This window comes from Akebia trifoliata, chromosome 10 (genome assembly GCF_017979445.1).
Source record: "Akebia trifoliata isolate Shusen 1 chromosome 10, ASM1797944v1, whole genome shotgun sequence".
Lineage (NCBI taxonomy): Eukaryota > Viridiplantae > Streptophyta > Magnoliopsida > Ranunculales > Lardizabalaceae > Akebia > Akebia trifoliata.
This window is the reverse complement of record NC_141384.1, coordinates 23,900,100-23,913,119: the sequence shown is the minus strand read 5'-3', so window position 1 is coordinate 23,913,119 and position 13,020 is coordinate 23,900,100. Positions and strand designations below refer to the sequence as shown.

The 13,020-nt window shown below is 32.8% G+C and overlaps 1 protein-coding gene across 1 annotated transcript; it reads left to right on the top strand.

Annotated features, from left to right (window-relative positions):
- Positions 1–9,189: 9,189 nt before the first annotated feature.
- On the top strand, positions 9,190–12,731 carry LOC147393358 (disease resistance protein RPM1-like). Its single transcript, XM_086457053.1, has one exon. The coding sequence runs from the start codon at positions 9,663–9,665 to the stop codon at positions 12,453–12,455; it is 2,793 nt and encodes a 930-aa protein (XP_086313179.1). The 5' UTR covers positions 9,190–9,662; the 3' UTR covers positions 12,456–12,731.
- Positions 12,732–13,020: the final 289 nt, after the last annotated feature.

The following is a 13,020-nucleotide window of genomic DNA, read 5'->3' as shown; positions in this document are numbered from 1 at the left end:
GTGTTTTATTATGATTGTAAGTTCCATAGTGATGGTCAGAGTGTAATTCACCTAGCGAAGAACTCAGTATTTCATTTGAGGACGAAGTATATTGATATCAGGTATCACTTTATGTGTTCAATTATGAAGGATGGGGTGTTTACTTTGGAAAATATTCACATAAGTGTAAATCTTGCAGATATGTTCACCAAGGTAGTTACTATTGAGAAACTGAAGACTTGTATAGTTTCTATTAGTCATCAAGCTTAGAAGACAAGGATGATTCGCATCAAGTTTGTTATAGAGACATTACTTATCAGATGCAACATGTTTAGTGGGAGATACTCTTTATCCGTCTCCAAGTGGGAGATTGTTGTGGTTTGTGGAGCATGATAATACTAGTCAATAAAGAGGTACTCTAAATCAAGCCACACCTTCCCAAGAGTATTTTTCGTAATTTTACTAATATTATGTAAAATCCTAGTTAGGTTTCTTGGGGTATTTATATTTCTCGTTTTTGGTGAAAGGGTGTAATCTGCAACTACGAGTTTTCTCTTCACAGTGGAATCGGTGTAATCCGTGGACGTACCTCAATCTTAAGGAAATCACGTAAAATCACTATGTTTCTTTATGTGATTGCATATTGTCTTTTCTTTTTTTCTTTTTTTCTTTTTCAATTGCACCTATTTTCTTAATAAAATCCTTACTAACTTATTAAGGCTAGTCATACTCGTAAAAAAAAAAAATTCAAAATTAAGTAACCTAATAGAAAATATTGTTTAGTTTAAGGGGCAAGATCAATAACCAACCAAACGGTTAATGTGTTTTGTTCTATATGGGTTATAGTTCACAACTTTCTTCAACTTGTACATTGGAGTTAGAAGTTTCAGAATAGATTAGTCTTCTATAAGGATGATCTCTATAGAAACCAGCCAATTTCGAAACTTCTAGCACATATAGAACTAAACACATTGATCATTTGGTCGGTTCTTGATCCCAATCCTTAGATATTTATTTTCTTTACTATTAATCACATATGTAGTGGAGATAATTACTTGCAATCTCCCGTTTAATTCTTTAAAAATTCAAGAATTTCTTGTTTTTTTTCAATGAGATTATTGAACTATTCCAAAAAATTCACATTTTTTAAATTAAAAAAGAATAAATAACATTTTTTACAAATTTTTATAAAAATCGATGAAAAATTATGCTATTGTAACTTCTTGTCTATTGCAAAGTGTAAACTGGTAAGTTGTGACATGAAACATAAGTCAACTTCGAAGCTGCCATGCTTCAAAATTTTGGAGGAATCCACCTTTTTACGTGACAAATGTCCCTTTTATCTTAAAAAAAATAATGACATGGCCCTCTACATTTATTTGGGATTACACCTTAATTTTTTAAATTCATGATTTGTCCCTTGACATTGATATTTTTATAAACCAATATTGGAACAATAACTTCAATGCCCTCATTATCACCACTATCATTATTACCATCACTATTAACATCAGTAATGTCACGCCCTCGATTTAGGACCTAGATTTTTTCCAAATCTTGAGGGTGGAGCAAAAAAAATAAAAAACTTTAAATCTTAAATACGTGTGAATTTCTTCTAAATAATTTCAACAAAGTTTTTCCTAAAAATTGGACTTAGGAAAAATTTTCACCTGTAGATAAATAATTGTATAATCAAAATCTATATATTCAACTGCATTTCAACCACCATATCATAACGGATATATATTTAATTTTAAAAAATATAAATAATTATAATTACAACCCAAAAGTGTACATGCATAAACTACACATCTACAAGAATACGCAACACACATGGTGTTAATGTATACAAAGAAATTTAAAAGTATACAAAATTATTTCTATTAAACTCCAATCTCAGTTCACATATAACATAAATAGTGTTTATCATTCTGTCTTGTGATCCTCTATATAATATTCTCCATCAGGAATAAATATTTCGATAGTTTGGACATCTGTAATGTTTTATTTGTAGGATTAATAATAGGGAAATTACTCAATAGTAAACTCACATTTCAAATTAATAGTCTTAATATGAATGGATAAACAAACTAATTTATTATAAATAATACAGATTTTTAAATAAATAAACAAAATGAATAAAATTGAAAACTAGTTAATTGTTAATAAAATATTAACAAAATATTTTCATCTCATAATAAAATAAGTATGTCATATGAATATCAATCTTATTGGTGTATTTGATAAGAATGACGAGGTACACGACCGAAATAAAAGTACCGATCTGTATGTTAATGCTTCGATACTTAACCAGTATGGAACTCATTGTTAGTTCTTGATTTTATGGTCGGTTTGACAATTTACCATAATTGCTTGACCGTATTTTTTTACTCAGGTTGGTCGTTAATCCCTAACAGGAGATAAATCATTTGACTACTATAAATTGTAAATGATCATTTGATCATCTAGATTCATTGTAGCTCTATGGTATGCATGTGTCCTCAATCAATTTAGTCATATACAAATTATCTTTACATTATAATTTACTATTTTTCAATAAAGATAAAATATAAATTTCCAAAATAGAAGGTACAAGGGTTTTCTCAAGTGGTATCCCATACTATTAGAGAGAATATCAAACCCTATTATTATAAATTAATTGGTTTCTTCCGAAAAGAGTTACCGATTAATTGTATAGGCATTTATTATTCCTTCAATGGATAGTAAAAATAATATATATATTTCAAAATTCATTTGAAATAAATTAGAACAAATTTGCAAATGTGATGACACTCTTAGGTATTCTAGAATTATAAATATACAACAGTAAATCATAAAACAGCAAACATGCAGGTACACCGTCCCACAATTACTATCCTAATTACATCTTATGTGTAGACACCCCAATTTGCACGAACCCATTAGAAAAATCCAAATTTCCTCGAATTGATTCCGATTTAGAACTCAAGATTTTCGACGGACCCGCATTGCCACGTGTCCTCATTTTTCATGCATACATGCATACATGCATCATACCACATAATTTTGCATACTCAACATTGTCCCTAACCCGTAATCATTCTCCATTCACCGCTCCATCACCCATACCATAACCAAAGTCCATTTCCTCCTCCAACCTAATCCAAGTCCAAAATCCAAGTCCATATCCTAAATCCAAAGCCAAGTCCATTCTAAGTCCAAAACCCAAGTCCATATCCTAAATCCAAAGCCAAGTCCATTCTAAGTCCAAACCCAAGTCTATATCCTAACCCAAACCCAAGCCCAACACCAACCCCACTCCAAGTCCATTCTCTCACCCTTTCACAAGATGACACATGTTGATACCTCATAAGCCCCCAATACCCAATGCATCATCTAATTGGATGGTCAACTTCCCTTTTGTGAAAATTCAAGAATGCCCTTCTCAAAAAGTCTAGTCAAATCAAAAAAGGTTATTTGGTTTTTGGTAATAATCCATGAAGGTGAGAGAACTTCCCATTATGCCCTCAAAAGGTGGGAATCTTCAAGTACATATATGGAGTTCTCCCATTGGTCCATTTCAAAATTATACTTCCATCCTTGCTTTATTTGTTATTTACAAATGAACCAAGATCTACTTTTCACCTACCACTTCACCTTTACACATGTCATGCTCCCATTCAGCCTCCCAAAAGTATTTTTGTTCTCCCATTAGTCCATTTCAAAAATTATACTTCCACCCTTGCTTTATTTGTTATTTACAAATGAACCAAGATTTACTTTTACCTACCATTCCACCTTTACACATGTCACTCCCTTATTCACCCTCCCAAAAGTACTTTTGTTCTCTCACCTCTATTTACCAAAAAATCAAAGATCAAAGAATACTTTTAGGGTTTCTTCACAAATGTCATCTTTACCCCCATACAAATGAAAAATCAAAAAAGAAATAACCTAAACCCCATGTCCATTTTCTTTATTTTTAGGGTTGGACCACTTTATCCCCAAAAGTTCTCCAAAAACTCTATAAATACCCTTATTTTCTATGAACAACTCATGCTCTCAAACCCCCATCTCTCAACCTAAAACTCTACCAAAACCTATACTCATCTCTCATCTCTCAACTTCCAACCTTCAACTCTCTCAACCCTCAACTATATCCTTCAACTCTCAAGTTCATTACTCAAGCTCAAGTTCTCTCAAGACTGCCAAAAGGGGCAAGGTGGGATAATAGTTGTTTATTTATTTTCTTTTATCTTGCATTTTCTTCTTCTAACCCTTTCTTTTCTTTTTAGAAACCCTTAGGATGTAATGGAGAACCCTCATTCATCCCGAGTAGATTGAACCTCAACCTTGGGCATAGAATGCTTGAGGCGGTTTGGTCGAAAGGATGGAGGTTGAAGCCCTTTTTAACCCATTCTCATATCATGCATCATAATGTACACTATGCACACACCTCACACATGTTTGCCTATGATGAAGAAATGTGTAACTCTCTTGATGGGGTTAAAACACTAAGTTTCTAGCTAAACATGCATGCATTAAGGTTATGAATCTAAGGGTACTTCATCCATGGAATTTATCTAAAATCCTAAACCAATATTTCAACTCATGCAAAAGTGTGTTGACTCCATAGAATGTCTTCTTCCATAAGATATTTCTTATGTCAACACCAACATCAAATCCTCTTCTAAAGAGGTACATACACACCATGTGCACCCACCCACTTCATACATCCTATGCACTTTATTTGTTATATTATTCTTTTAAAAAATGGCCAAATTTAAAGGTAACCACCATAGGTGGAGAGAATGGGGTGCCTAACACCTTCCCCATTCTCTAACCGAATCCCCTTACCTAAATCTTAGGTAGACCATACTTTTTCCATGATTGAGAGTCACTACAATGTCATGAAAAAATTATTTTCAAAAGAATCGATTCGGGTGCCCATTCACACCCATTTCCAAAAAAGAATGGTGGCGATTCCAAACAACGTAGCATTGAAGTTCAAGGATGAACATTTCATGTCTACATTATGTTTTATTACACAGTGCTCAAAAGCACTCTAAATCTGGAAATTCCTCAACACAATTAGCAAATACGGCCAAAAACTCCATTCTCGATTCTAATCTATCGAAAATCTCATTTTTGATTTTAAATTTAAACTTAAACATTTTATTTTTTTAATAGATTATCACCCAATGAAAATACACTTTCAAAACAAAGCGCTTTAATAGTTTTTAAAATGAACATTTTACAAAAATTACTATGAAAATCAATTTGTTTCAAAATAAAACACCTTAACATACACTTTCAAAACAAAGCGTATTAAAATACACTTTTAAAACAAGGCGCCTTAACAGTTTTTAAAATGAGCACTTTACGAAAATTACTATGAAAAGCAATTTGTTTCAAATTAATTTTCTGGTTACACTCATCCAAATTCATTTATTTTTATTTCACAATATTAAAATATCAGAGAAAATATATAAAATAAATTATTCTATAATTTGATGCATAAATTTTAAATTTAAATCATAATAAATTTGAATCTAACAATCAAAATTGAAATAAAACATATTTCATTTAAACTATACTACTAATTTGAAATTCTAAGTTTCCTACCTTCTTAGCTAAGTTTTGCGCGTCCTTACAGCATTAAAAATGACTTTTTTTAACTAATTCCCTTGGTGATTCAATAAAATATTTCGATGACTAAGTAGATCTCGACGTCGTAGATATTTTATTATTTAGTGTCGTATCTTAATTTATGTTCAAAACACGTTTAAATCTCAATTGTAAGTAACGTACACAAACCCACTCATCACAAATTTTGTTTCTCTCGCATAAATGAATAAACATCAGGTTACATTATAGTATATAATAAAATAAAATAATATATTATATTATAATATATAAAATCAATACACTTGGTTATCTAAACTATTAATACATTTATAATTTATAATATATTATAATATTATATTATATAATATAGTAATATAGTTGTAGAAACCCAATTTTTACTTAGGTTGAGTCCGAGAGCATAAAAAATCTTTCAAAAAAGGGCTTGACCCAAGTTAACTTTTAAGAAAGTTGAAAAACCCAATTTGCAAACAACCATAAGGCTTGAAAGTCATTTGCAAGATTCTTAATTAAGCCTAGTCGTACTTAACCCTTGACCAAGCTTAATTTTAAGTCTGGTCGTACCTCAACCTTGGCCAAACTTAGTTTTGGCCTGACCAAGAGTTACCCATGGCCAAAAGTAATTTTTGCTTGGTCCAAAGGTGACCCACGACCAAGTTTATTTTTGTTCAGGCCTTGGTTTTTGTTGGACAGTTACAAACCCATGTGAGTTCAAATTTTATTAGGAATAATTATCCTCTAATCCACTCCTTAATGATTTTTCCCCCAAGAAAACCTCTCTATTTTACTCTTTTAACCTTTCTTTAATTCTTTAATAATCCCGCCACTTTGATTTTCTTTTAAATTTTCTTATTCTTTTTAACAAAGACTTTTGGTCAAATTGTTCTCCACATGAATATAATTACTATCTTAACCTCATATTGTTAGAATCAAAATTAGGTAATTTACCCTTATGCCCCCCAAATTTATTTTCAATCCTAGAAGGTTTAATGTAAATTTACTAAGTTCAAGAAGTTTTGACAACTTTGCCTAACCCATAAAATTCTCTAGAACTTGTGAGTAAAGACAATCTTAACCTTAAGATGTTAGATAATTAGTTGTGTTAGAAGACCTTAATGTTCAAAATCTCAATTTATATTTACATGTCATCTAGCCTCTTAAAAAATTCTCTAGAAATTATAACATTTTACAATCCTATCGTCTTAATCATCATGATTGGTGAGACCTATAGGTGAACGAAAGACCATCAAGTCCAAGGAGATGAGATATAATTTGAATTTGCTCTAGAGATTTTATTAAAAATATTATGAACCTTAGACTTTAGGATAAGTTTATCCCAAGAGTCTCCCAAAATCTTATAAATAGGACCCCCATCCAAGGTAAAGAGGAGGAGCTCAAGTGATCCAAAATTCTATTTAAATCTTTCCTCAAAGCCCTCTAGCCTATCCAAACTCTGTCCAAATCTTTTCTCACTACCTAAGAAGTTATAACCAAGAAGAAGAAGAAAAAGAGACCAAGGTGGGGCTTAGTTATGATTCTTCCTATATAATTCCCTTCTAAATCTCTATCTTCTATCTATTCTATTTCTTTACACTTAAGCAAATTTATTTTTATGTTTTCTTTGCTTGTAGTAATGTAAATCTTAATTTGTTTTAGTAAGACTTGAAGGTAGAGAATAAAACCTTTTAGAGGTAATCTCCTCCTATAAGCCTTCCATAAGCTCTCAAGAGTATTGAAATATTTGTTCTTTATTTGCCTTATAAATTTTAAATTCTTAGATTAATTGTTCTTTATTTTCCTTACAAGTTTAAATTCATAGAATAAATATTTTCTTAGTTTATTTCTTAATGACTTAAGAGCTAGAGAGTAATCCCTCTTTGGAGGTATTCTTTTCTTTTTAAGTCCATTACATGCATACACTATTTGCACACATCACAATGTCTTCTTTAAAATAGTTAAGGGTTAAAGGTGGAGATCTACCTAGATCTACACCTAACTCTCTAAGCTAATAAAAAATAGTCTCAAAGAGGACACATCTAATAAATAAGGTTCATAATCTTTCATGATGGTGTCTAACTCATAGACATCTCCTAAAGGTTAAACCAACAAAAAGATGCTCCCAAGTGAGTACATAATCCTTTAAAAGAATCTTTGGATCCAAGAAGGTAAAATCCATATAGATTCTCATCAAAATCCTAGACTCACAAAAATTCGAACAAGTACTTTATTTCATTTTTAGCTTGCTCATTAGATTAATTACTTAGTTTTTTAAAATTAAATTATAGTTCATTCCCTTCTAATTTTCTCTATAATCTTTTTTTATTTTTCAAAACCCAAAAAGAAAATTTTCTAATCACATCATTTGATCAAAATTCAATCAATGGACATCTGAGTCCAACCAAGTTGAGCTTTCCGATTTGTTTTAAAACATAGCTTTAAAATTGAAACAATGAGCCACTAGTATTATTTTATGGTCAACAGTCAACATTAATAAGATACTGACAATATTGTTTTTTATTAAATGGTCAGTTCTTGATCCTCATCTTTACATATTTATTTTATTAGTTGTGGCCCTACCTGCCAGCACAACAATTACTTTATGTTCCTGTTGGATTTGACTAGAATGCGTCAATTATCATGTGACTGAAGAAAAACGTGCCAAGTGCCTCACGTTGGCCTCACTAACTAGTAAAATTGTACCAACCAGAAATTTGTTTGATTAGTGGTTATAGTCATCTTGAATTTAAGTATGATTATATGTAAAAAGAATTAAGAGAGTAAAAAAAATTTTAGATAGCAAAAAATCAACAGAGTGTGAGCTGAACTTAATCAATTGAGCCAAACCTTTGTAAAGTTTTGTAATGTTGAAATTATAATTTGAGCCAAACCTTCGTAAAGTTTGAAGAATGTGTTTTAATCTTTAATTGGAATGTGATAAATAATATAACTTAAGAATTTGAGGTGTAATAAGTAAAAGTTGGGCTGCCAATAGTTGTTTATATTATTATTATTATTATTATTGGAAAGTTTTTTTTTTTTTTTAAGTTGGGATTGTTGTGGTTTGTGGAGCCTGATAGTATTGATTAACAAGGAGGTACTATAAATCAAGACACGCCTTCACGCCAGACGAGCTGTTTTTGTAATTTCAGTTGAAATTTTATGTAAGTATGATTTTATGTAAAAAGAATTAAGAGTTGAAATTTTGCCAAGAATTAAGAGGGTAGTTTCAATTGCATTACATAACAAAGTATTGTTTGAATCTAGGAAGAACAGTTTTGGATCAACCATTTCCTAATCCATTAGGGCTTTAATCCGATAAAATTTGTGAAATTATATTACATATTTTATTTAAATAATATTTGAAATGGTGGTAGTATATATAGAGAAATAGTAAACATAGTCTATTTATACTTGGGTACCAAGCAGGGCCTGAATGTATACTTATTGACTCGCCTGAGTCAGCTCATAATTCATCCAGTTGATTCGATTCAATGGACATCTGAGTCCAATCAAGTTGAGCTTTCCAGTTTGTTTTAAAACATAGCTTTAAAATTGAAACAATGAGCCACTAGTATTATTCTATGGTCAACAGTCAACATTAATAAGATAGTGACAATATTGTTTTTTATTAAACGGTCAGATCCTCATCTTTACGTATTTATTTTATTAGTTGTCGCCCTACCTACCAGCACATACAATTACTATGTGTTCCTGTTGGATTTGACTAGAATGAGTCCATTACCATGTGAATGAAGAAAAACGTGCCATGTGATGCACACGTTGGCCCCACTAACTAATAAAATTGTACCAACCAAAAATTTGTTTGATTAGTGGTTTCAGTCATCCTGATTTAAGTATGATTATATGTAAAAATAATTAAGAGAGTAGAAATTTTCTTAGATCTAAGCCAAGAATTAAGAGGCAGAGTGCAGGTCACATATTGCTTGCAAAGAATCAGGAGAGTGTGAGCTCAACTTAATTGAGATCAAAATATTTTTCTTTTTCAACTGATTTGGTTTCTTCTTCAGTTTGAATCTACATACGAAGAGAATTTGAAAATGGCAGCAGAAGCTTTAGTGGAGTCTGCTTTCACCAAATTAAAAGACTTGGCAATTGAAGAATGGCATATCCAACGAGGAATCAGCAACGACATTAATTTCATCTGTGGTGAACTTTCTACCATGAAGGCCTTTTTAAAGGACTCTGAGAAGATGAGAGTGAGAAATGAGGTGGTGAATGTGTGGGTGGCACAAGTGAGAGATGAAGCCTACAAAATTGAAGATGTTGTCGAGGAGTTCCAATCTATGATGGAAAGTTCTCTCATCGAGTCAGGAGAACCGACTGGCGTTTGTCTAAATATTGAGTTCTGGATTCATTATGTGCATACTATCTTCAAGGAGATGATAATTCGTCATCAATTTCATTCTGAAATAGAAATCATCAAGAAAGAGGTTCATGACATCCATACAAGAAAGATGCAATACAACCTTCCACAAGAAGCAACTAGCCCAGACAATGAAGAAACAAGGGGAGGAGATCATGGCTTGTCTAATCCTTTCGTTGAAGAAGATGATATCATTGGGATTGATCAAGATGTGAACAAGTTACGGGAGTGGCTGCTAAAAGAAGAAGAGGCTCATCGACGATCAATAATTTCAGTTGTCGGCATGGGTGGATCCGGAAAGACGACACTCGTGAAGAAAGTCTACAACAACATATCCAGAGAGGAATTTGAATGTAAAGCTTGGGTATCTGTGTCCCAAGATTTCCAAGGAATGGACTTGCTGAAACGAATCGTCCGAAAATTTCATCAAAGTACGAATGAGAAAATTCCTAGGGACCTGGAGACGATGACACATGAAGAGTTGCGCGAAACCATGTACTATTATTTGCAAGGGAAGAAAAGGTATGTCCTTGTCCTTGATGATATGTGGGATGCTAAGGCTTGGAAAGCTGTTAAATATGCATTACCGCTTCAAAGTGGTGGTAGGGTTATCTTCACGACCCGCATATTGGATGTAGCTTCTCCTATAGGAGAGACTTACTACATTCACCAAGTTGAGCGATTACCCCATGAGTTAGCTTGGAGTCTCTTTTGTAGAAAGGCATTTAAGAGTGGCAATCTTTCGAGGGGTTGTCCGGAGCACTTGAAAGAAATTGGAGAGGAAATTGTTAAAAGGTGCGTTGGTTTGCCTCTTGCAGTTGTTGTCATTGGTGGTCTCATGTCAAAAAAAGGTAGTAATGTATCTGTATGGAATGATGTACTTGAAAATCTCGATTTCGAACTGAGTAATAATCGAGATCTTGAAAGAGTTAGTCGAGTGTTGTTAACGAGCTATAATGATTTACCTCAATGTCTAAAATATTGCTTCTTATATTGTGGAATGTTTCCGAAAGATTATGAAATCAAGAAGTCCAGATTGATCCGTTTGTGGGTGGCCGAAGGTTTTATAGAAGATCATCATGGGAAAACACTTGAGGAGGTTGCACATGGGTACCTCGTTCAGCTTATTGACAGGAACATGTTACAAGCTGAAGTTATAGAGTTTTACTGGGACAATCTAGTATGTTGTAGAATGCATGACCTCATGTTTGAGATTGCCATTCACGTAATTGAGAAGGAAAATTTTGCTCAGATTTTCACAAAGCAAAGCCATACCAGGACTGTCGGGGGGCGTCGCGTAGTAGCAGTTCAGAATAGTTCGGATAACATTCCATCAAACACGTTTAGTGTAAAAACCCGCTCCTATCTAACATTTGATGTTGAATTGAGTTTGCTTGAAACGATATTCAAGAGCATCAAAAGGTTGCGGGTGTTAGATTTGTCAGGAACAAAGATTAAACAATTGCCAAGTAATGTGGTTCACTTGATTCATTTGCGTTATTTAAGTGTGAGGGGAACAGAGGTGAATGAACTTCCGGATTCATTATATGAGCTACAGAACTTGCAAACTTTAGATGCTCGTGATACAAGTGTGGAAAGTTTGCTAATCTATCCACATCTAAGTCATCTTCTCTTTGGTTCTCGGCGAAAATTAGTTTACGTGAGATTGTCTACATTGGGAAGGGGAAGGGGAAGCAACTCAAGTAACTTGCAGACACTAGGCTCGGTGGTCCTTGATGAAAGCTTAATAAGTCAACTTTGTTACTTAACCCAGCTCCGGAAATTAAAGCTCTTTAAAGTCAAAGAAGAATATTGTGTAAGGCTTTGTGATGCTGTCGAGAAGATGCAACACCTTCGCTCTTTGTTAATACACTCATCCAGTGACGAAGACATCCTTGATTTGGAAACCAATATGTCGTCAGCACCTCCCTTCCATCTCCATCTTGAAAAATTGGAATTAGTTGGGGTTATGAAGGAAGGACACTTACCGCAGTGGACACACTCTCTGAAATGCTTACAGAGAATTGTATTACGTAATAACAATTTAATGGAAGACCCACTTAGCACCTTGGCACAATTCCTCAATTTAGAGGTACTTTTTCTAAGTGAGAAAAGCTACTTGGGAAGGCAGATTGGTTGGGGTGGCACTAGCAGCAGTAGCAATGAGGGACGACAATTAAATTTTCCAAAACTCAAATGCTTAGGGATAGGTGGTTTGCCTGAGCTGGAGGAATTGAGTGAGATAGAGGAGGGGATGATGCCATCCTTAAAACTACTTATTATAACAGATTGCCCAAAGTTGAAGAAGCTTCCCCATGGCTTTCAACATCTCAAATCCCTTTATGCACTCCAAATACGATACATGCCGGAATACTTCATCAAGAGGTTGCGCCGAGTGGATCGATGGATGATCCAAGACATTCCGAAGGTTACAGTTTATGATCGATGGGGAAGCTTTGATCTCTAAAGGAAAAGGAAATCCAAAATTGGTTGGTAAGTTTCTCAATTTGTAATATTTAATTACTTTAATTATTGAATAATTTACCAAAACGGTAGAGTTTTCAAAATTATTTACCAAAACGGTACACTATAGCAAATAATTCTGAAATGGTAAATTTACCGTTTTCGGAATTAATTTTTTTTACCAAAACGGTAAAAACAGTAAAATGTATTTTTTTTATACCGAAAATATCCTTTTTTTGTTTTACAATGTATTTACAATTTTAACCCTAAAAAAAATGAAAATCCAACTAAAAAGATTCACTCTCTTTCGGTAATCCAACAATCATATGTATTTACAATTTTTTTTTTTACCGAAATCAATTTTATTTTCGTAATTTCAGTCAAAAAATAAAAAGGTATTTTCAGTAAAAAAAAATACATTTTACTGTTTTCACCGTTTTGGTAAAAAAAAAATTTCGAAAATGGTAAATTTACCGTTTTCGGAATTATTTGCTATAGTGTACCATTTTGGTAAATATTCGAAATGTTTTTCATGTTTTGGTAAATCTGCCTTAATTATTTATTAATAT